General features: G+C 32.6%; 1 protein-coding gene across 1 annotated transcript in view; it reads right to left on the bottom strand.

Moving 5' to 3' along the window:
* The window catches only part of LOC126776867 (neuropeptides capa receptor-like), a 72,477-nt gene extending 46,551 nt beyond the window's left edge, over nt 1-25,926 (bottom strand). Inside the window, exon 1 of the mRNA XM_050499714.1 lies at nt 25,626-25,926. Within this exon, the coding sequence (XP_050355671.1) occupies nt 25,626-25,926 (301 nt within the window). The remainder of the gene's footprint in view (nt 1-25,625) is intronic.
* Nucleotides 25,927-27,340: the final 1,414 nt, after the last annotated feature.

The raw sequence follows: 27,340 nt of genomic DNA, 5'->3' as shown, positions 1-27,340 counted from the left end.
AAGTAACTGTTATACACCGATCCCCAACTTAGAAGCGTCACGACACAGGTTTATTAGTTTTCCGACAGCAAAATTATTTCAAAGAATTTATTGCTTTTGTGAACTTTCTAATGTTGATATGAGACTTTTATTAACTTTTTAATGTCATTCTTACCTAATGTAACGTCATGCCACATAACGCCATGCTACATATGGCCCCATGCCGAGACGAAACAAGCCAAGTCAAGGCAACCCAAGCCATGCCATACCACGACAGTTAAAGCCGGAACTGTCCGCCAAGCCCGCCTTTAACCATTCTGGCATTACATTCGAGTGACAACAGAACTTAATAGCCGATCGGCTCATTTCGGAACTTCATTCGTTTTTATCGTAGTCATCCTGAATTTTTTTTATCTCCCAAAAGGGGAATGCAGTTACTATGGCAACATTATACGCACACATTGACAAACTATCTATGTCTCGATTGCGGTTTCACGGCCCCTTGGTCTATTTGTTTCTCTGTCTACGGTTTTTATACAAAAATGTTGCAATGGCAACTGAATAACGGACGAAATTATGTGTCCATGACAACGGAAAATAACAGTTGTGAATTGGAAAAGTATTAAGATATAAATATACATTCGATTATTCATATATTGTTATTATGATTACCTTCCCGTTTCACTAGTATTATAGAATAAAGTGAGTTTCTTGGATAGAAGACGTAGATATTAAACAAAGATCACGGGAACAAATCCGACCAAGCACCTCTAAGTTTACATGTGTTTTCTTTGTGCTTATTTTCATCTCGTGAGTCATAAATCAGGTGAAATTTCTGTCACATTTATAACCAATTCTTAGTGTAGAAGGAATTTGAAATAAACTCGAAACCGTCTCATTAAGAACATAGAAAGCATTTTTAAATATTGTGTTTCTTGCCGGTTTTTATCGGTAGAATCTATATTCCGAAACGGTGGTAGCTACATTTATTACAATATTGAATTACGATTCAAAAGTACCTGAATTGTTCCACTTGAATAAAGAATAATTTGATTTGATTTGCGACTATAAAGTATGCTTAGGCTTCTATGTATCGTAATAAGAAAACACTAGAAATCGTATTTCTAGTTATTGCTATTACATGTGCAGTAATCCAGTCTTCCTTGAGACTGGCCACCGTGGCAGAAATCAGCCAGGATATCTGTCTCATCCAGTCTTTAAAATTATATGGAATGTTGAAATTAATGTCCTATTTAACAAAATCTAATATATAAAAATCTCGTGTCACGGTATTCGTGGTCGAACTCCTCCGAAACGGCTCGACCGATATTTATGAAATTCGTTATGTATATTTGGGAGGTATGAGAATCGATTGTAAAGTATATTTCATACCGCTAGGTGTTAAGGTGTCCCTGTCCAGAATTTTTTTTTCTAATGTTTTGACATTTTTTTAATTTTGTATTTTATTTGGATTTAGCGTCAAAAAATACATATCACCCCAAATTTTCACCCTTCTAACCTATCAAGACATTTTTAATCACATTTAAAAATTTGCAAAATATTTAACGATTTATTTAATTGATAAGAAATATAAACGTGTTTTATTATATTGAAAAGGTTGATAAAATACTAAAAGATCAAATATATTATCGGTATACCGTTTTTATCAGTAAATAAAACAGTTTGGTCTATTTGTGTGTGCGTTACAGTGAAAAATGACAGCAAATCGCAAGGGGGCCCATTTGGCCCGTCGAACTAATAAATCATCAAGCATGCGTAATAATAGAGCAGAAAACCAGACGAACAAATCCAACCAAAGGAATGTCACTAAACCGAAATTGTAGCAAGTGTAAATAATGCAATCTTGAAAAATAATTTAATAAATCATGTAATTTAATTCAAGTTTACATACATTACATACATTACTGGTGGTAGGGCTTTGTGCAAGCTCGCCTGGGTAGGTACCACCCACTCATCAGATATTCTACCGCAAAACAGCAATACTTGATATTGTTGTGTTCCGGTTTGAAGGGTGAGTGAGCCAGTGTAATTACAACCACGAGGGACATAAAATCTTAGTTCCCAAGGTTGGTGGCGCATTGGCTATGTAAGCGATGGTTGACATTTCTTACAATGTCTAAGGGCGTTTGGTGATCACTTACCATCAGGTGGCCCATATGCTCGTCCGCCTTCCTATTCTATAAAAAAAATCAATAAAGACATGATGCGAGTGTTTACTATTGACAGTATAATCAGATAAATGATAGTATAATCATATGCTCAGCGTCAAAAAACTATAGAAAAAAAAAACAAAATCAATGACCGTTATTTATCAAGCTATTATAACAATATTTAATTTATAATAGACTGTTTTGATTGTTTGAAACTTCTAAAGACATTTTTGATGTTTAATTTATTGTTTAAATTACTTTGATAAGATCATTATTCTGAATCAAATTTAATTATTTAATGCAATAAGTAAAACTTAATTTCATTTGAATTTTGTTAGCAGCGCCACCTTTGAATAGACTATGTTTGTTTATATAGTTTGTGTGAAATAAATCATCTGGAGTTGTGTAAAATATTATATATTTCAAAGAATATTTAGCAGTAATTAATTTTTTTTTGTTTTAATAGAAAATGTTACCTGCTAATAATAGAATCGATTGAACGGATATGGCTGAGGGTGACTATTTACCAATATTATAAAGGAAACAAATAACGGACCACTTTATTCAAAAGTTCTGTCTCATAATGTGGGACGAACGTACGATGAGCCTAAGAAATAATAAATAAACGCATGAAAAAATTCGCAGGGTGGTGCTTTTTGCATATACGTATAATGATAATCAATAAGTCGCAGGGCCAAACGATGTCTATTTGTGGCTTAGATTTAAGCACACCATGTTTATCACACGGACAAACCATCGAGCTTATTTGTGTTGGCTAAAGACGGACTGAAATTAATTAACTGCTTTAAGATAAAAATATATTACTTTTTCACTTTACATTTAACTTTTAATCAAACAATGGACATACCATTACATTAATGAAATACATTGAATTGAGAAAATGAATGGTTGGTGTTTTTTTGTTTTTATCGGCGGTTGTCGTCTACAGCGCTCCTTTCCTTTTTCTGTCAGAGATCCCGACACTTACAATAAATTCGTAACTTTTTATTTAAAATCCTAAATATTCAGTAAATATAATTTATATGGCAGAACAACGTTTGCCGGGTCAGCTAGTTACTTATATAGAAACTTTATTTTTTTTTTTTTTTTTATAGAATAGGAAGGCGGACGAGCATATGGGCCACCTGATGGTAAGTGGTCACCAACGCTCATAGACATTAGCATTGTAAGAAATGTCAACCATCGCTTACATATCCAATGCGCCACCAACCTTGGGAACTAAGATTTTATGTCCCTTGTGCCTGTAATTACACTGGCTCACTCACCCTTCAAACCGGAACACAACAATATCAAGTATTGCTGTTTTGCGGTAGAATATCTGATGAGTGGGTGGTACCTACCCAGACGAGCTTGCACAAAGCCCTACCACCAGTACACAAAGCCCTACCACCAGTAAATAGAAATTAACTAAGCTGTGCAGTCCTATTTGTAAACATTTAGGCCAAGCAGAAATTCATGAAGGCGGTACAACATTAAAAGCAACTATATAATAAATTACACGATTAAAATTAATATTAATGTAATTATATAATGGAATGAACATTTTGCAACAATAATTAATTAAATCATAAATTCAATCGCGACAAATCAATTCAATAAAAAGATATATTTTATTAACATACATAGAATATAATTTAACTAAAAATGTTGTAATTAAATCTGGGAAAATTATAAATTAGATCAATATCATAATGAAAATTAAATTTGCTTTAAGACCTTATAATAATGCTTATATCCAATTAATAATATTAACATCAGTGAGTCGAGGTCCTCTGGGATAGGACACATTAATTTGCTCTTCCAATTTAATCATATTACGTAACATCATATATAATAGGTACTTGTCAGATAAACTAATTTGACGTTAAACTGACTGATCATTATTCGGTGATAGCTGATGACAAAATATTTGGCCAATGAGCGATCAGTATTTAATTATATTAATTGATCTGAGCTAATGAGCTGTCTAAGCTAGAAATAGAGAATGCACCTGTGTTTTGCGCACACACTTGTGTACTATAATAAGTCCTGCGCAGTTGGCTAATCTCTCTCGAGATTGGCCGCCGTGGCCGAAATCGGTCTGGAGGACCTTATATTGTTCATCTGACATTGTTATTCATTTCAGACACAAACGGATAGTCTATTTACTCTTCAATTATCGAAAATGTTGTATATTAGTAATGTTGTTGTTATTATTGTTGTTATTGTAAATAGGTGTAATATTTAATCAATTAGTTGTGCAAGACTTTGAATACTAAAATAGAAATATTTAACTATTTCGACAAACTACGATTACATCATACAATAAGAGCTTTTAAGCTATACAGGCTTAGATTACACGGGTTTCATGTTGCGTGTAGAGTTTGTATTGTAAATTGTAATAAACACACAATATGTTTGTATCCACAGTGTTGAAGCACAGGTGGCAATTTATACAGTAACAGCCTGTTAATGTCCCACTGCTGGGCTAAGGCCTCCACGCTGCTCCAATGCGGGTTGGTACATTCTTAACCAATTCGCAAGCAATGATCGGTGCGTCTATTGCGAGTTTTTAACTTATTCGATAGCGTTGACCTTAACTGCAATTTGTATACAATGAAAACAGCGCCATCTAGTGACAATAATCAGAATTCTATACATTTGAATTCGTGGCAAACATCGGAGTGGCAAACATCGAGTGTATTAAACACTAATAGAATCTTATCTATTACTTTCATGTTTTTAATTCTAAATAAATATACATACATTAAAAAACTGTAAATAATTAGCCTTTATGATTAGCCTTTATGCGTACAATGTAACGCATGTCAAGCATCTGCGTTTCTTCGAGAAACAGGAACTTTGACAGGGGTCGAATAAATTAACCATTTGTATGTACAGAACAACAATTTAATACCACGGGATGCTGTTTTCATACAATTTTTTTAAATAAAGAATTTATCATGTCTTTGTCGAATATCTTTTAATATTTTCTCTCTAATCAACATTTCAGAAATGCCGAGATGGCTCAGTGGTAAGAGCTCGTGAATCTTAACCAATGATCTTGGTGCCAAACCCGGGCAAGCACCACTGAATTTTCATGTGCTTAATTTCTGATCATAATTCATCTCGTGCTTTACGGTGAAGGAAAACCACGTGAGGAAACATGCATGTGTCTAATTTAACTGAAATTCTACCACTGTGTATTCTACCAACCCGCATTGAGCAGCGTGGTGGAATAAGCTCCAAACCTTCTCCTCCAAAAGGGAGAGGAGGCCTTAGCCCAGCATTGGGACATTCAAAGGCTGTTACGAGTACATTTCAGAAAGTCAAATTGATTTTGACGACGCCGTTTAATAAACCGTACTGTTAATTAAATAATTTTGACCAGACTTTCAGAAATTGAACTATAAAATCGTTGATAAGGGTTGGAACGCACACAAGCCTCTATTTTAGTTTGAACAAGTTTTCTCTTAGAACTATTGTAGCCGTTGTTTTCTAAATTTCCAAACCCGTATAATGTTTTTTTTTTGTTACCGATGCTATAATTAAAATAATTATTACAAATTATATGTTTGTTCCGTTTGCAGTTGATACTCTTGGACCTTGGAGTAAGAGTGCAAAAACTTTCATCAAAAATATTACACTCCTCATTGCCTCTACTGGTGTGTGGTTCATTTTTCACCCAGAGAGTCGGAATTGCGATTCAAATGGGAAATACTGCTAGCATTCTTGCCACCATTCCACACAGTTACTATTTGTATAATACCCGTCTTTATTGACGGGTATTATACAAATCGTAAAGTAATCGTATTGCACATCGACCATTGAAAAGTGACAAATTTTATTTTAGGCTTTTAATGTGAATAAATATTATATTGCAATTACAAATTAATTATAATAACAATAATAATATCCTGGGACATTTCAAATTAAGCTTGTACAGGCCTTATGGAAATCAGACAACTTATATACTACATATAGTATTTTTCTTTTGTAAATACATACTTATATAGATAATTACAACCAGACTCAGGACAAACAGACATGTTCATGCACACAAATAGCTGTCCTGGACGGGAATCGAACCCACAACCTTCTGCGTGGAAGGCAAGCATCCACCAGCCACGCCAACCGGCTCGTAAATTATTATTAAACAAACGACAATTAGGGCGAATAAAAAAAATACTGCATAAAGCAACACAGCAGTTATCTTGAGAGATCGTGGCAATGTAAATAACTATAAATGTAAACTAAAAACAATAATATTATATAATATGATTAAACATGTTTCAAAATTATAACCATTACGTATTTGATTTTATAAGGACTAAATTTATTTAAGCCGATAAATATCGCGTACGACGAAGAGAAAACGTTTGTGTACAATACTGTCGAATATTGTAGGAAATGTTAAAATATTTTCTTGCATTTTGTTTACATTGGTTTTTATGTTTCTATCACTCTGACCTCTGGGATACCTCTTGGATGTTTGCTACACTTGAGACATATGACATATTAACTGGCATTTTATAATGCTTTGCTTAGCAACACTGAATACTCAATAGAAAGTTTCAGAACCAATCCTTAAGGGTAAAGTTGAGCACAAGTTATCTTCAAATTGTCTATTAACTCGTCTGCCTTTCTAAAATGTAATGAAGAGAGAGACAAAAGTAAATATATCAGTTTTGTTTATATTTACGATTGATTACAGCGACTTCTTATAAAAAGTTAAATTACTTTGATTCAAATGCCCGTTTCAATCAAATAAGTAACAAACACACGCAATTATTTATACGCCGAAGTTTAATTATAACCCTTGTAATATTAAAAAGTGAATCGAGCGCAAACATCATTTAATTTGCACATAAATAGTGTGTAATAAAATCATATTACAACCTATTAAATAATAAACTATTTTATTGAGACACCTTAAAAACGAGTGCTTACTATAAAGTCTACAAAACAGAAATATTGGTTAGAAAAAATACAAATATGCGATATAGGTCTGTTGGTTACTGTTGTTTGTCTATTACGAAATTTATGTACTAACCATCGAAACTGATACACATACTGTCCAGATGTAAAATCCTAGTAAAACTGTATTAACTAAAATAGATCAAACCATTTCAATTGTTTATGGGACGCCATTGTGTTGTATTGTTGGGCCATTTTTTTTTATTGGCCCAACACGGAGTTTAATGCTAAAACGAATCTCGGGATCTCTTATAAGCTAGGTACTAAGCCAACAAGGCAATCTATAATCAATACGAAACAAGATTGACTCAACTGTATTTATTTATAAGCGTAAATAAAAAAAAAAACAACTTTTTCTTAGAGGCTGACTTAGCCACTAATTTACTTATAGAGATTGGATTACTGAGATCCAGATTTTGCACCAGGAAAATTATGTATTTATCATGTATAAATGTGTTTAGTTTGGCAGCGTTCACTTACGAAGCAACAAAAAATTTCTCTCCGACAATGTTATATACTAAGTTATGTCTCCAAATATAATGTAATATGTTTACATACTTTACTGTCTTAGTTGATCCTGAAACTTCATATAATTACACGAAAGCAACCATAGTTACGACATTAATAGTTTTTACGTGAATTTGAAAACAAAAAATACAATGACACCCAATAAAGTATGTTTTTTTTCTGTACTAATAATGCCTGCACACTATGTACTTTAAAGGAGGATTAATATACTACTTATAAAAAAAAAGCATAGATAAAAATAAAGTTTCGTAATTATACTCTAACTCGTTTACATTGATAGATATTATAAAATATAGTTTAAGAAAATAAAACAAAATGCATTAAAGCACTAAAATATCAAAACATTTACCACCATTTACTTGATGGGGCTGTGTGCGCCAGCTCATTTCCTTAAATACCAACCGCTCATCAAATATTTCACCGTCAAACAGCAATGCTTACAATAAGGTGGTCCATTTTCCAATTTCACTACGTATTTGATATTTAAAAAAAAGTGAAAATGATCTTTAATTAGTTTTCGATCGCTTACTTTTTGTCAGGTGTCCTTTCTAGGTTCAAGATCATCTTTATTCTAAATTTATTCAAAATCAGTTTAGTAGCTTAGCAAAGTCGTAACAAACTTTAACTCGTTACTGGTGGTAGGGCTTTGTGCAAGCCCGTCTGGGTAGGTACCACCCACTCATCAGATATTCTACCGCAAAACAGCAATACTTGATATTGTTGTGTTCCGGTTTGAAGGGTGAGTGAGCCAGTGTAATTACAGGCACAAGGGACATAAAATCTTAGTTCCCAAGGTTGGTGGCGCATTGGCTATAAGCGATGGTTGACATTTCTTAGAATGCCAATGTCTAAGGGCGTTTGGTGACCACTTACCATTAGGTGGCCCATATGCTCGTCCACCTTCCTATTCTATAAAAAAAAAAAAAGAAGAAAAAACTAAAATAGACTAAAATAACAAATTAAAATAGTTTAAATTATACTCTATATATTATTATTTTTTTATATTTTCCGGTCGAGTGGAATATAGTTTACCATAATCCACCCGGCGGTATCGTAGGACTAAGGGAATTTATGATAAGCACATTCATCGATCGATCACATAAGCGTATTAACCACGCGTAGCGGAAAACTAATCAACCAACATAAGCATTCTTAAGAAGGGTGAGCGTCAGGCAACAGCCGTCCGTAGCCAGAACTTTTTCTGTGGAATTTCGACCTGTATACTCTTAATAAATGCGATAACGGCAAGCAAATGTTGAAATTTGAATGAAGAATAAAATATTCGCCTTCAATGGTAATTAACTTTTTTATGTAAGAGGGGGTAAACCGGCATTAGACTCACCTGGAAAGTAACTATCACCGCCGCAAGTAACATCACCATGGACATCTGCAACACTGGACAGCTTGCAGGTGCATTGGCGGTTTACACATAATTCTTATTTTAATTTTAATACTATTTTATTAAAAGGTGAATAACAATCTATAACCGTCCACTGAGAAATAGCGTCTTATAGGTATGGAACTCACATGAACGCGCTGATCCATTGCGGCTTGGTGGTTTATTCACTTTATTTACGGTTAAAATAGTTTAAAAAAAATTAAAAGTAGTATGTATGTATATTTATTTATACGTATATCTGTATTTCTTTAATAAGCAGTAGCCACAATCGTGGCTCTGCCTGTGGATGTTTGCTTGAGATAACAAGTTTTTTATTAGGTAGTCGTAAAAACTCTTTCAAATTAACTCTAATTACCCAACTTTTATGAATTTATTAAGCCAAACGGACCATATAATATTATTTTTTCTATAAATGTTCCTGCTGTTTAAGTTAATATACATAGGTCATTTAACAATTTTAAATTTGGCTTTATCAAACCCTTTGAGGTAGGAACCATACACTCATTACATATTCTATCGCCAAATAGCAATACCGAGTATTGTTTCTTTTCGGTTAGAAGGGTGAATGAGCTAGTGTAACTACATAGATATAATATTTGCATGCCCAAGGTTTTCTCTCGTTGGCGATGTAAAGTATGGTTAATAGTCTTTATCATTGTAACATCAGTTGGCCCACCTACCAGTACGCTTACAATTAAAAAGAAAATTTAGAAAACATACTATTATCATATAAAGACATTAAACAATGTTTTGTAGGTTTACTAAGCTTTACTAAACAGTAAAAAGTCAAAATGTATTAAATTCAGTACTCCCAACGTGAAATTTGTAAAAACGAATGTACTTTTAAATGGGGAAGCTTTAAATGCTGTAGAAGCAACAGAATTTCTTGGTATCACCATAGATTCTAAGCTTCAATGGGGCCCTCATATTAATAAATTGGCAAAAAGACTCGGCTCTGCAGCTTTCGCAGTAAAAAAAATTAGAATGTTGAGTGATGTAGATACGGCTCGCCTAGTGTATTTTAGTTATTTCCACAGTATAATGTCTTATGGCATTCTACTCTGGGGTAATGCAGCCGATATTAATACGATTTTTGTACTGCAAAAGAGGGCTATTCGTGCAATTTATAACCTGGGCCCTAAAGATTCACTTAGATGTAAATTTAAAGAAATTAAAATAATGACTGTCGCTTCTCAATATATATTTGATAATGTTATGTATGTACGAAAAAACATAAAAGATTTTCCAAAATATTGTGACGTACATACTGTTAACACCAGGAACAAGTATAAACTTACAACCATTATTACCAGATTACACAGGGTTAGTAAGTCTTTTATGGGACAATGTATACGCTTTTACAACAGGATCCCAGAAAACGTTCAAAAATATTAAATTGTGAAATTTAAAAGAATCGTTAAGGAACGTTTGTGTGCTAAAGGATATTACACATGACTTTTTAAATGATTGCACACCCTGGGGATGAAACGATCGCCTCCAGGTTATCTCAAATTAAAAAAAGGTATATATAATTTGGCTAGTGTTGTATATGTATTGCACTTCTTGTAAAGAAATGAGATATAAAAAAAACCCGCTGAGTTTCTTTCGCCGATTCTTCTCAGGTCTGAGGTATTTATTTCCGAACCGGTGGTAGATTTATGACAATCAATAAAAAATTGTAACACTTCTATATTGAATAAAGATTTTTGACTTTGACTTTGACTAATATAATTTAAATCTTAACCATATGTATTTATCTAAACTCATAGTATAAATGCGAAAGTAACTCTTATAAATAAGTCTGTCTTTCTGTAACGGTTTACAGCTAAACTATTTATTTGGTATTTTCAGTAGGTTAGAAATGTTAGTCACCAGTTCCAATCTTTGCATCAAAACCGTGCCACTTGCGATATGTCATATATTGTTTTATTTCTACATATTTAAACACTTCTGAGGTGAGTTGATACATAAATTACATTCAATAGTCAATATGTTACGTGGCTCGATATTTATTTTTATCAATTTGTTCATATTTTATTCAAAAACTGAACATAGACTGTCAATGTACTGGGTGACCTGGGTCGAATCCTAATGTGATTCGAATTGCTTAAAAGCTTTGTTTCATTAATTTAAATATAGTTCTTGCTTTCTAATATTATTTTATTGCTAATTAAGCAATAATTTTCCATATTCTGACACTTTAAAAGTTAACTTTAATAACCTCAATTGTCTAGGTTATTACTTGGTTTTATTAACTTTTTTTTCTTTGTACTTGTGTCTAGGGCATTCTTAGGATCTTCTTAGTGTTCGTGTCAGATATGTAATAAGTTGTTTTGTTCACAGGGAGTGTTTATTTTTCTATAATTTTATATATACTTTGTATAATGCATTACAAAGTAATATAATATTTTTCGGTGGACTCAACCGAGGAATTATTGCTGATTTAGAGCTGTTGGAGGCTCTGCTGTTTTATGGAGGAGAGGCTGCTTGTCCGGTGGCCTGCTGTTGCTGCTGGTGCTTTTTGCTGCTTCGCACTGTTTTTATTTATTTACTCGCTCATTGTGACAATGCGTTCAGGGTTTACAATATCCTGTTTATCTATTTAAATCTATCACTTAATTTTAACCGATGCCAACTCACTTACAGCTTACTCACTTATAATATTTTATTGTATTAATGTTAACTTAATTGACCAGATACTGTCAACGGCCCACCCCCTGATTTTTATGTTGTAAATTTTATAAATAAAATTTTATAATCTTTATGACAAGTTTTAATAATGTGACAGTCTTGGTGGAACGAACCCCATACACACGAGAACCCCATGACAGTGTATACGAAACTTCGATAAACTATACCATTAGTAGTATTGAAGATATGAAATAAATGATATTTATAATTTACAATACATAGGAAAAATACAGGTAATTAATTAACCTGTACTATAAAACCGTTTACAATGTTCACATTCCTCTGTGAGAGACTGGTCCATACTAGTTATAACTATTTTACAGATTACCAGGCTCCCACTCACACGGACCGGTTCAGGTGTACTGGTAGGGCTTTGTGCAAGCTCGTCTGGGAAGGTACCACCCACTCATCAGATATTCTACCGCAAAACAGCTGTACTTAGTAGTGTTCTGTTTCGGTTCGAAGGGTTAGTTCCCAAGGTTGGTGGCGCATTGGCGATGTAAGCGATGGTTAACATTTCTTACAATGCCAATGTCTATGGGCGTTGGTGACTCAAGTAATTTAGTTGTAATTTCTAGAATAAAGTGCTGTCTATTTATATTTTCAATGAACTATTTATATTCATGTTAACGTTATATTTATGTGTTCATTATCCCATTCTTTGTAGTTTTTACGTGATAATATTTCAAGTGTGGCAAGCCTGAACCACGCTATCAATATTTAATCTGTACCTATTGCTATATACACATATCTTCTGTACCAATTAACAGAGCTAAATTGCTATTCTTTCGACTTAATTTTGCCAGAGAGAATTAAGTATTAAGATAATGTTTTCTGGGTCAATAAAAGCCTAATAGACGTAATAACAATTAATTAGTTATTCCGTCGATTGTTGAGTAAAATAAAATGTTTTTCATACGCATATGTATTATTGATTAAAAACATGAAATGTGCGTCATAGAAAAGTATCACGAAGTACTCTTCAATTTTCACATTTTTTCTCGTAATTCTTTACGTTATTGAGATAAATAATGTAGGTATAATCCTATTTGAAGTAATATTATAAATACGAAATTGAGTTTGTTTGTTACGTTGCTGATATCTTAATTACTCAACCGATTACCTTGAAATTTCTCATGTTATAAGGGATACGGGAAAAGACACAGGAGTACCTGCACAACTGCCGTCCTCCAGATGCTTGCGGGCGTAGTCTTGGGCGGAACAAATTAATTATATTTAGATATAAACAAGCGCAGACATTGGCGTTTTTTTGTAAATCCCTTTCCATAACTTTAATATAAAGCATATTCAAGATTTGCCGCTTATTTCATTTTCTTTTCACAATAGATATCATTCGCATGTCAAGAGTACTTGAAACATAATATGTTTGCGTCTAAAATCGTAGTCGAGAATACTACGAAAAAATTGTTATTGCCTTTTATAAAAATCTAATTAAAATGAACACTCTTCGGAATAATTTGTACAGCATAGACAACAAGAAACAATCATGCGTAAGCGATTCCGTGATCCCCCACAATAGACGCTTTGAGTACCGCTGGTATTTTAATGGGTATTCTGGTGCACTCAGCGCCGCTGAGTCCCACTTACCCCTCCACTTCATGTGGGGGAAACGCGTCAATGTGTTTTTCTAGCGAGAAAGATAAGGATTAAGAAAAAAATCGAAATTAAATATACATTGCAGATAGAATCAGCATAGAAATAAGATCGCGTATCCGCGATATATAAGAAGGCTAAGGACGCGCGAGTGAAATATGAAATTTTGGTCTTATTATACGTCATCTTAAGTAGAGTATACTCTAGTTATGCTACTCAGACGTGAGAAATCTTCCTCGCACATTTATTATTTATACAGTTTAGCTGTTTGCAGTTTCACCCGTTATCAATTTGGATTATACAATATATAAACATGCTTGATTACATGTTATAAAGAGAAAGCTAAGTGATTTAATTGAATACTTCCGCATAAAATTTTTGTGGTCATACGACCACAAAATTTCTGTATCCTCCTTCAATAAACGACTTATTATTTTATGCATCAATAATTTCTCCTTAAAATAATTTGCGTTTTAAACAAACTGTCCGACTATTAACTGATCGATATTGACATTAAATCGCTAAAAGAAACAATCCCAATAACTTATATTATCAATATTATATACAGTAGTATTATTTACATATCAATTACATTGGTCAATATTTTAATATTTATACAGTTATAGTCACGTGGTATTCTTACCTATAAATTTAAATCCTATTTTTTGTATCTGTATTCATATACGATCTTACGTATAAAAAAAAACAATCGAAAATTGATATTATTCGTATATCGTATCGATATATGTTTAGTTTGATAACTCATTTTCACTGGTGGTAGAGATTTGTGCAAGCTCGTCTGGGTAGGTACCACCCACTTATCAGATATTCTACCGCAAACAGCAATACTTGGTATTGTTGTGTTCCGGTTTGAAGGGTGAGTGAGCCAGTGTAATTACAGGCACAAGGGACATAACATCTTAGTTCCCAAGGTTGGTGGCGCATTGGTGATGTAAGCGATGGTTAACATTTCTTACAATGCCAATGTCTAAGGGCGTTTGGTGACCACTTACCATCAGGTGGCCCATATGCTCGTCCGCCTTCCTATTCTATAAAAAAAACATGATATCGTAGCATATCTAAATAACGTTCCTTTGTCATTTTTCAAATCTACTTTTTGCAATTTGTATACACTTAGTAGCAATTTGTCGTCCAATATGTACCGTCGATTGAGATACAAATATAAAATTCTAGTTACACACATAATATCATCAGTAAACAACATCATAAATCATAAATCGTAAACAACATCTAGGTGTGGTTATTTAAACAATGTTGTGTCTTATTCTTTCGAATGTCTAAACAGTGATGAAAGAAAGAGAGAAAACAATTTTAAACTAATTATTTTAATTTAGTTAAGTAAAAATAACTTAGTAATTTATATTAAAACGTTTATTCATCGAATACAAGCATTTATTATGAACTATTCAAATAATTTTCCTATAAAAACTTGAAAGCTAATTCCATCAATTCATCAGGCTATTTGATTTAATATAACAATTTTTCCTAAAGCTAAAATGGTAAAAATAAAACTATATATATATATATGATATATATATATATATAAAGTTTTATTTTTACATTACATATATATATATATATATATATATATATATATGTGTATATATATATGGTTTTATTTTCATTATGCATAAATCACCGTTCTTTGTAAGGACTATTTTAGTCAATCGAGACAGATTATAAACATTTGATTTATTTTACAATAAAACGCATATAGTTTTCATAGTTTATAATTTTTAGTTTCGGTTGGTATTGTGTGTTTATAATTTAACCCAAATTGGCCCATAATAAAAACAATTACAATCTGGATATATTTATTATAAACTCACGTTCTATTATTATTCGGTAGCATATATAATAATTTTATTGATAATAAAATCTAGTAAGTTGATAGAATAAACAAGGCTATATGGGTTTTTAAATGTTTGCAGTAATCCTAAACAGCAAATATTACAAATTTAGTAACTTACTCTTTATTGTACACGCAACATTATAAACAAAGATAATATACAACAAAAAACTAGTCTTTTTTAATTATAAAAATAGGAATTAGACCAAAAAGCGATCTCGTGGAGTCAACGTTCGAGTATTAAATGAAATATATATAAAATAAATACTTACATGGTGAATAATCATAATACAGTAAGTTGTAAATACTTTTAAAATGTTTTTCGATAAAATTGCATGTAAACTCACGTGAATTATGTATCGCTAAATAACAATAATAATGTTTTCAAATGATATTTAAATTAAACAATATTTGAGGCAATCTTTCTGTACAAAAAGCAATTACACATGTACACTTCCGAGGGACAGATGTGATTGGTTTTGATATATTTTGTTCACTCATTCATTCAATATAATTCGAGTAACTCATTGCTTACTTACGAAGCCTAAACTAATGAAGTTACTAATAAAATTAACGAACAAATAACAATTACTCTCAAAAGCTCTATTTATAAAGTATTTCTACTTGTACGTTCGAAGTAATAACGAGTTATTGGTTTTGCTAATTAAGCCTGATGAAGGTAAGATTCTTATTTAATATCATCAGATTGTTTTTGATAACTTTGAGATGAGAAAACATAACGAAAGAGGAAGTCGTTCGTTTTATTTTATGTTAAGCACAAAGTTTCATATTCCGTAAAGTCAGTAACGCTTTACCGGGGTATGATATTCCTGTCTGTAGTAAAATTTCGCAAGTATTGACCTTTACAATTAAGAAAAAAAAATATTATCCTTAAAATCATTAATGAATAATTCACATTAATACAAAATAATAAAGATATTAAAAAACGTTGAAGTTATCTGACAGGATATATATAGTATATTTGGTTGTGTTTTATGAACACGCTAATTAATTGGTAAAAAAGAGCAACTAAAGAGTTTCTTGTCGGTTCTTTTCGGATAATTCTGAAACGTCATATAATAGGTCATTTTTTATTTTATGTATAAATAGCCGTTCCATCGTTGCTCCGTAGGTTATAGCGAGATGTTATATAGCTTATAACCTTTCTCAATAAATGTATTATTTTAGCCCAAAAGTTTTTTTTTTCAATTAAATTAACAGGTATTAAACTAAGATAAACACGTTCGACTTTTACTGATGGTAGGGCTTTATGCAAGCTGGACTACTATCAGTTGGCCCATATACTCGTCCGCCTATCTATACTACAAAAAAAAACTATATAAATACTTTCTTTATAATATAAATACACGTATACCATGTAAAATTAAATCGCTGTACACGTCGTCTGGGTCGTTTTTCGTTTTCCATTCGAATGGAAATTTGTTACAGCAAGCCTTTTTATTGGCCAACATTGAAACATTTTTTACATTGTCCTTGACGATTTCACGACCTATGTTTTAGCGTACGGACAGTTTGACTTACTCAAGATCAATGAAACTATTATAAATCAATCTATCCATTTTTTAATCCTATAATAAAATACATAAATGTTGACAGCCCCTTAGTTTAGAGGCTAGATAAGGCCGCAGATCTTGGGTTCAAATGCCAAGGCAGGCTGATAAAATTTATTGATTCTTTTTGTCGTATATTCACAGTAGCAACCAAGAGACCGGAAGACGAATGTGCACTTGTCCCTCTGAAAGTAATTGGTCCTGCGTTTGAACTCTTTCCGGACGTTTCGAACTGCCGTCCTATAGGATTATGAGAGTGAGTGAATAGAGAGAACTGTATTTGCGCACACACTTGTGTACTATATAATATGTCCTGCTTACTTGACTAATCTCACTTGAAATTGGCCGCTGTGGCAGATGGCAGATTCCAGTTACTTGGAAAAATAAACTTCAAACCAAAGACAGCGGAGAAAGATTTATGGGCTCTTAGTTGAATGATTTAAATATACCTCATCATCATTCAGCCAGTAGCAGTCCCCTGATAACGAGCGCCCTTCGATACCACCGAAAAAAACTCGTTTGATAAATACCATTGAATCGGTAAATCAGAACTTTTGATCTTGAGGTCAAGCAATTTGTCGGTTGAGAACGATTTATTAAGGAATTAATGTTAATATTTTTTTTGAAAAATGTTTACGATTAGATAGATATATTATTACGTTAATTAACGAGGAGCTGGAGGATATGAGAGCTGGTTGATTTAGTTCTATTTGAGCAAAAATCTAGACCTGAATAAGTTTAATGAAAATAGTTTGACACCCAGTTTATTGGCCTAAAACAAGCTATTCCCTTGCAAACTTGATATGCAAAGTGAGCTCTTTAAGCCGTATCTTAGTTTGTTTGTTGATAGGAGTCATTTTTCTTTAAAAGTCTATAGTAAAATCTTGGTATCAAAATATATTAATGCTGCACTATATTTTAAGTAAAGTCAAGTAACTTTAGAACCGTGATGACCTAGATGGATTAAAGAATCTTAAAATCTCAGCCGATGGTCGATGTCGGAACTTATATTTGTCGATAAAGTCGAAACTTATATGTTACGGATGACAATCTGCCACGTGTACTACAAACTCAAAAAGGAGAAAGAAAATTAGACCAGCAATGTGATATTTAAAGTCTGTTACTTTACTTTTATTTTACTTTAAGTATCATTAAACTAAGACCAATGGTTATGATAACCAAATGACAACCAACCCTGCTCTTCCAACACAGAAAATATATCAAACATTCTTTTTGATATACAAAAACGGACTTTAACAAAGCGAGGAAATCGCATGGCACGATGATTGTTCCATATTTTTAAGGATATCGTTGCTTAAATTTTATTTATAGTATAGGAAGGCGGCGAGCATATAGGCCACCTGATGGTAAGTGGTCACCAACGCCCATAGACATTGGCATTGTAAGAAATGTTAACCATCGCTTATATCGCCAATGCGCCACCAACCTTGGGAACTAAGATGTTATGTCCCTTGTGCCTGTAATTACACTGGCTCACTCACCCTTAAAACCGGAACACAATAATACCAAGTACTGCTGTTTTGCGGTAGAATATCTGATGAGTGGTTGGTACCTACTCAGACGGGCTTACACAAAGCTCTACCACCAGTAAAATACTTAGTTTAAAACTACTAAGTACTGTATTATATTTTGACGTGGTTTTATTTATTACGTCTACACATTTGTAATTCATTCGACATTATTGTAAATCATTAATTCTTTCAAAATTCGATAACACGCGTTATCAAAAATAAATATTATAGTCATTTTAAAAATAATTACATAAATGCTTTACTCACCCACATTCAAACTTTACAGGTCCTGCTAAGCAATGTTACTGATTACGTTATTATCAGTAATACTTATCATTCCATACAAACAAATATGTGTCAGTGGCGAATTAACGCATTTCGTAAAAGAAAATCCTTTTCCATGTGCTGGACTAGCTTTTTGTCTTATTTCAGCATGCTCGGTTTAGTGGTTCAGCCGTAATAAGGTAAACAGACTGTGTTCCATTCGCATTTATAATGTTATCATAAGTATGAGAATTTATGTCAAATACTTTTGTATAGTCGGTATACAAAGATCAACAAATGACCTTCATCCTATAAGAACGAAGTCGATAAACTCATCGATATGACTTCTGTTGATCTTTGCTTCACAGAGAGTCGCACAAATAGAAATATAATGTAGTAAATAGGCGCTCAAAGTATTTTATATCTTGTTTACCCCCATCAACAATATTATAAAGTTTTATAGCATTTAGTAAGAAAAACAAATGTTATCCAATAAGGTTAAATTGTTTTTTTAATAGTATTATAATAGCTTTTCTAGAAAAATATTCTAGAAGAAATGTAGTCAATAATCACGTTTGAAACACGTAACGCTGTCAGAACTTGGGTATAACATGTCACCGTTTGAATTTTTATTTGTTCCATCTATTTAATAAAATTTTAAAAAGTTATTGGAATTTTCTGCCGTAAAATTCTCAGTAGCAGCCGTGCCCGTAGTCTGGTGCTTACACTCCCGTGCCTCGAAAAGCACGTGAACTCTGTGCTTGAACTCTTTCCAGTCGTGGGGAATTTTCCGTCTGTCGTGTGGGTATCCGTATGAGAATGGGGGAAAAGAGAGTGACACTTGTGCACAATATGTCCTGCGCAGTTGGCTAGTCTCCCTTGTGAGTGGCCACCGTGACCGAAATTGGTCTAGAGGACATTAATTGTAATTCAAATCTCAAAAATTAAATACTCGTAGATCACAGGCTGTGTAAGCCAATTTCTCTATTACCATGACACCTTTGTCAACTGATGAATTAGAATAATTTTCCCGACTTCTATTTTTCTGACAGATGTTTTAAAATAAATAGATTGATGAATACTTGTTTTTGCTTTACAGTATTAACGATAAAGATAATTACTATTATCTTGTTTTTTTTGTACTTTGACGTATAGTATCTTATGGCGTATTTAGATATATTGTATTATTAGTGATTGCAACCCAAAGGTTACGTTTGGGGCGGCACGGTCAGCACAGTAGTATGGACAAGTTATCCCGTGACGTCCCCCGACCAGACGAAGTGGGTACCGCTGGTTTTTACTGGGTATTACGGCGCCTAAAACCGCGTAAAAAAGGGTGTTATAAGTTTAACGTGTGTAGCTGTGTGTTTGTTCTGCTTAAGCCCTGATGTGATTCTGAAGATCTATGCAGGCGCTTAAAGATCATTACCTTATTTCTTACTTGAAAAGTGGCTTACCAACTTTCACAGGTCCGATTGATTTGAAATTGCTGTCCCCGCGACAACGGTTAAAACTTAAAATATAACTAGGTATTTAGAATAAAATTTATAGGCCAATAAACAAGTTTATTTTTTTATTTTTTTGAGGTTATTTATTTTTTAATTTACAATACAGTAGGAGATACAATAGAGACTTTTTTTTTATAGAATAGGAAGGTTACTTCCTTCTACATGTATGTATGTATATGTATTTATTATGTATATATGTATATGTATTCCTTATATATGTATATATATGACTCTCATTGGTGCTTGAATCTAATATTTCGAGTAAAATCGAAGATCTTGCGAGAAACAATCTATTTATATGAAGACCTATATAAAAAAAATATAATAATTTATATTAAAAAATATTAATAATTATACAAATTAATAATTTTTAAATATGTAAAATGTATACGGATCGAATAATTTTATTTCGATGTAAGGTAATTAATAATTTCATATGACAATGCTGTCGGTAATGAATGAAACAAATTTTCTTCCTCTGATTATGCTTATAAATTTATAATAAAAATAGTGTGTTAATAATTCTACTTTAATAAATTTACTTAGCTTAGATACACATTACAGTTTATTTACATATTTATCATATTAAAATTACGTAAATAATTAAAACATGAATTACTATTGTGCTTGCATATTAAGAAAACAGTAACTCGATGTCTTTTCTTTTTCTTTTTTTTTATAGAATAGGAAGGCGGACGAACATATGGGCCACCTGATGGTAAGTGGTCACCAACGCCCATAGACATTGGCATTGTAAGAAATGTTAACCATCGCTTACATCACCAATGCGCCACCAACCTTGGGAACTAAGATGTTATGTCCCTTGTGCCTGTAATTACACTGGCTCCCTCACCCTTCAAACCGGAACACAACAATACCAAGTACTGCTGTTTTGCGGTAGAATATCTGATGAGTGGGTGGTACCTACCCAGACGAGCTTGCACAAAGCCCTACCACCAGTGAGAACATAGTACATAGAGAACATAGAGAGTCTAACATAAATACAAACAACAAACAAAATTCAATCAATTCAATCAAAAACAAATCAAAGTTTTATAACAAATGTCTGTCTAGTTGTAAAAAATTAAGTCTTATAAATAAATAACAAAGAAAACTAGTAAATTCTTTTAAAAATATAAAAACTAAAAGTATGCATTAAATATGAATTTTAAACAGAGTAAATAAAATCTAAGTGATCCTTGCCGGAGTTTGAAACCGCAATCGTCGGTTAATATTCACGCGTCCTAACCTACTTACCGCCAAGGCAGCTAAATACTAAATATAGATAGATGCAAAAACATTATTATTTTGTAGAAATCACATTAAAAATAGTACATTTATTTTGTTCACATCCATGTTTTAAAAACACGAGTAACGAAAGTGTGTAATTTTGACATTTTATAACGAGTTATAAAGGTGGTCTAAACATGGCTATAGTACGAGTTTTTTTTACTTGTTTGAAATCGTTGACGTTACGTCGATAAGTACGGTATATGGTGAAGTCATTAGAGTAATTTTGTGGAACTAACACTAGGCACACTGCAAGTCATTTCCGTTTATTTCAAGGGACATATGAGATACCGTTTTTAGCCAATTTGTATTGTATTGTAATGAGAGCTCCGATGTATACATAATGTATACTTGATATCTTCATGATTTTGATCAAGGCGGACCGGCTATTATCAAAGCGCAAAGCGTATGACCAACGGATTTATGTGACACTTAAATTATGCTGCTGCTGAGAATTTTGTGTCAACAAAATCAAATTACTTCTTATTGAAATTTAAAATATTGAAAGAAAGGATCTTGAGATCTACAAGCTTATTAACAAGTATATTAAATAAAAAAGCAGTTACAAAAAACGAGAAGAGAGAGGTTTATACATAATTTAAATGCATTACGACATGGTATGTAAGAGCGTATCCTACATTTAATCCCAGGCAATGAATTGCTATCAGAAATCTCCATAAAGCTATGAGACCATTTCCAAAGTTCGCGCGTCCATTTTGTCATCATCACTATAATTGTTCCCTCGAGTCGCTGACGATTGTGCCGGTTAGACTAATGGGCATAGTAACTCTCTCCGTTCTGCAATGGACTGTTACCAAAAATACCAGCGGAGGGTTATTCACGTAGACAATTTTATCAATTTGATCTTTGCTGAAAGTATGTTTTAATCAAGTCATTCGATGAGCAGTCTGATAGAAAAATATAAGCTAGTATAACTGGATAACCAAATAAATTTTAATACCTTTTTCTTTTTTTTAATGTACATTGGTATCTACCAGGGACTTCCGCAGGGGACATTATAAATCAATTCATGCCACGTTTCTTTCTATATTTAAATAGATTACTTGCTTTTGTCCATAGTTCATTTTAAGCTTAAAATCTTAATTTACAATTTAAATGGGGACATAATTTTCTGTGATTTATCGTCGTTCGTCTAACTTTGGTCCATCTGTCATCTTTATATTTGTAAGTGCTTAAATCTTATAACTAAATAACAATCAACTTACTTATTATTATATCAGTAATATTATTATTTCAGTACTTTATTAATATTTATTACGAGCGTAATATTGTGTAATCTACTTCCAAGATCAAATTAATTTTACATTTGTACCGACGCATATATACGTCTCTATATTTATATTATAATAGCTAACCCCGATAGACTTTGTCAAGACAGTGTATAAATAATATCAATAGTAATGGCGGTCTGTTGAACGGTATACAGCTTAAATAAAGTGGATCGTATAAAAAACCTTTTCCAACATAAAATTATACATATATGTATGTGTCAATTTTTATGGTGAGCTGTCAAACAGTTTCGAAGTCTATTTATATCAGATACCAACATCAATAAGATATTCGTGTTGTTTGCATTTGAAACACATAGACCTTGGTGTAAAAAAAAAATGTCATATAGCGACCCCTGGTGACACAAGAGTTCGTTCATTTTTCGCAAGGAATTTGCGATTTTACGGGAAAATGCTGATAGCATTCTTGACATCATTACACGTAGTCCTGAATTACAGTAGTAATTTTTTATTTTTACCTGTATATATTGAATATATAATAAAAATATATAATTATCTTACGACAACATTATCTATTATCACTTCTTAACAAATATTTAAATTTGTCATTTCATTCGTATAAAGATAAAGCTTATTATTTATTTATTTTTCTTCAGATCAATCCAAAAAACATTATACGGGAGTTAATATATTATTCTTTAATTATTTATTTTCCTTTTAATACAAAAAGCACACGGTCGTTATCAGTTACGGTTAATATTCAATTCTCAAATTTCATCCCGCATGGAATAAATCTTTTCATATTTATTTCATTTGCTTATCGAAAGCCTTTTCCGTTTCAATGTTATGTTTTAAAATTTTATGGAGTGAAGTTAATTTTTTTATAAAGATTATATTTTTTTCATATAGAATAGGTAGGCGGACTAGCACATGGCCCACTTGATGGTAAGTGATCACCAACGCCCATAGACATTGGCATTGTAAAAAATATTAACCATCTTACCAATGCGCCACCAACCATGAGAACTAAACTTTTGCAAGCTCGTCTGGGTAGGTACCACCCACTCATCAGATATTCTACCGCAAAACAGCAATACTTGATATTGTTGTGTTCCGGTTTGAAGGGTGAGTGAGCCAGTGTAATTACAGGCACAAGGGACATAAAATCTTAGTTCCCAAGGTTGGTGGCGCATTGGATATGTAAGCGATGGTTGACATTTCTTACAATGCTAATGTCTAAGAGCGTTGGTGACCACTTACCATCAGGTGGCCCATATGCTCGTCCGCCTTCCTATTCTATAAAAAAAAAAAAAAACTAAGGAGTTATCCCTATAGACCTTTGTGCACTGTTACACTGGCTCATTCACTCTTCAACCCGGAACACAACAATAACTAAGTACTGCTGTTTTGCTAAAGAATATATGAGTGAGCGGTACCTACCCAGACGAGCTTGTACAAAGCCCTACCACCAGTTAAAAACTGGTCCTTAAGTTTTTGTTTTTTATTACTATTAGTTCTGATACCTAAAAGAATCCCCCTTAAAGATTTATGTATAAGTTTTCTATTGTTTATATTTTAATATGTATGATAATTATCTTGAATGAAATGTTTACATTTGGCAAAGTCTGCGGTCGATGAAAATTGATTACAATGTTTCTGTCTGTAGGTTCAACAGACATTTTGTTATTTCACAACGCTTATATAAACATATTACAAGTTATATACATAACGACTACAATACAGTATCTAATAATGAACGTCGAATTCTTCCTTTGTATATATTTAGATTATAAAAATCAAAGGGGATTATGTTTCGTTTCACAAATTGAGTTTTAAGCTTCAAGGAGGATCATGGAAAAATAAGTCTTATTTTTCGTGAAAACTTTTCATATAATTATGACAACGAAAATGAGCAGAAGGAAAAAGATTTTTTTTTTTTCTACGAAAGGATTGTCAATATTATTTTATAGAATATTTAACAAAATACGAACTCCTAATAATCTGCCCTTAAAATTAAGTTAAAGTCATTTTTAAAGTAGATCTTGCAAGTACTTTTGACCTTTTAAAAGTCGCTCCCTTTAACCTCGAATTAAGTCACTGATGCCTCACGAGAGCTGAATCAATTTGAGTGTTTAACTTAAGACAACACATGGTTTCGAGAGCTTACCAAGAGTAATTTATGTAACACACAGTAACAGCGTGTGAATGTCCCACGGCTGGGCTAAGGCCTCCTCTCTCGTTTAAGGAGAAGTTTTGGAGCTTATTTCACCACGCTACTCCAATGCGGGTTGGTGGAATACATACGTGGCAGAATTTCAGTGATATTCAACACATGCAGGTTTCCTCGCGATGTTTCCTTCACCGTCAAGCACGAGATTAATTATAATATCAAATTAAGGACATGAAAATTCAGTGGTGCTTGCCCGGGTTTGAACCCACAATCATCGGTTAAGATTCACGCGTTCTTACCACTGAGTCATCTCGGCTTCTTTTTATAATTTGTAATTTATGTGCAAGCGATCTATTGTTCTCCGGAGCCGTTAACGTATATGAGGAGAAATTAACATTAAGAGGACAGATTTCAGTTTGCGCACAAAAACTAGCAATGGTATATATGTACTCCTTTGCTTAAAATTATAACATTATTTTTTAATATTAATTTTATTTTAGTTGCCGTCTCAACAATGAATTATTTGTAAAGATTTGATTGGTTTATGATTATTAATGTGATAATATTTTGTTTAAATAAATAAATAAAGTATTGTGCAACTGTATGTCTTCCTAAAAATAAATAAATAAATTCTTATTAAATATCATTAACCCCAAGCTCTGCCCTTAAACAGGGTTATTCGGTCGAGTACAAATTGCCAAATATCTCGATTATCGGGTAATAAGCTGATACGTGACCCTCCACTAACATTAAACAATAAAGGACCACATTTGCGTCGTACATAGATAAATATATTTTTTTAAATACTCACCAAACAAGAGCAGCAATAAGTCACTTACAGCCAAACTGAATAAATAATAGTTGGTCGCGGTGTGTAGCCCCGGATTTCGCACAATTACGACACATACACACACGTTACCTACCACCCCTGTCAAAAATATAACCACGAGTACTACACTAAGCGGCACGATTTCGTTTAATGGTAATCTACGCGAACCCATCAACCACCATAACATTTCCTCTTCACTACAATCAAAGTATGTTAAATTATTACATCTGTTGTAAAAGTCTTCGTATGTCTCATTTAAACGGAGATATGATTCCGATTCCATAGCTTCCAAATTTAAAAGTTCATAAATGAATCTTTTATTAATCAAACCAGGCAAAACTCTAAAAAAAGAAATCCAAGTATCACAATACCACACAACTGACTATAAGAGCAAATACGAAATTTAAAAATAGTTTTTAAATTAAGTTTTTAATACATTTTTTACAAATATGTACTCGGTTCATGGAAGCTTAAGGGTTAAACTATCAAACAGACAATGATTTTTTATCATAAATAAATAAAAAGTAAAACTATTTTAATTCAAATTATTTAACTGGATTAATTTTATTTATTTTGAAACTTTAACTGGCCAAACATTATAGTTTAAAAATCGAATCGTACTAGTTTCCAATAAATTTATGGATACGTCTATCTTGTGCGAGATTCCCGCGCACACTGATGGAATATGGATAGGATCGGAAAAACATGGAAGGCTGCAAGGAACATAGATAGAATTTTCTCTTGATTGCTTTTACCCTATATTAATAAATTTAAAATTTAAAGCTTGTAAAATGAAACAAGTGTTTTGGACTATAATATATAAAAGTAATGTTTTAACATAAAATAAAATACCGGAAAATAGAATTAATTTGCCCTATGGTAGTGTCGCACAGCTTTGGCGGAAAAGCATTTTCGATAATGTGTCACTCATTCAATGCGATAATCCCCAAATCTGTGCTGTAAGAATAATGTTAAATAGTATATCGGTACTAACTGTGAGTGTGTATATGCCAACGGATGAAGCCAATAACTTAATAGATTTTATGGACTGTCGTGGTTCAGTAGATAGTAGTGTTTATTTTATTTTTATGCGTCTTGTTACTTAAGCCGAGATGGCCCTGTGGTAAGAACGCGTGAATCTTAACCGATGATCGTGGGTTCAAACCCGGGCAAGCACCACTGAATTTTCATGTGCTTAATTTGTGATTATAATTCATCTCGTGCTTTACGGTGAAGGAAAACATCGTGAGGAAACCTGCATGTGTCTAATTTCATTGAAGTTCTGCCACATGTGAATTCTACCAACCCGCATTGGAGCAGCGTGGTGGAATAAGCTCCAAACCTTCTCCTCAAAAAGAGGAGAGGAGGCCTTTAGCCCAGCAGTGGGATATTCACAGGCTGTTACGGTTACTTGAATAAATAAATTATTGTTATTATTATTTAACGAATTTAAAAACGTCATTGAATCACAAATTAAAAATAAATCTTTTTGATATAGATGATCGGATTTAAGGTCGGGTTCCAACGCAGGATTGATCAGGAATAATAATTGTGAATACTGTTGAAACCAATTTGTTGTAAATTTGATATAATTTAAAAGAGCAACTAAACGAGGTTCTGATCGCTGTGACGATTCACGCTTGATTGTAAAGCTTACTTGAATAAAATACATTTGATTTGATTTAAAAATTCTCATT

This window comes from Nymphalis io, chromosome 21 (genome assembly GCF_905147045.1).
Source record: "Nymphalis io chromosome 21, ilAglIoxx1.1, whole genome shotgun sequence".
NCBI classification, from domain to species: Eukaryota; Metazoa; Arthropoda; class Insecta; order Lepidoptera; family Nymphalidae; genus Nymphalis; species Nymphalis io.
Note: the sequence above shows the minus strand (reverse complement) of the source record. Positions and strands in the feature narration are given on the sequence as shown.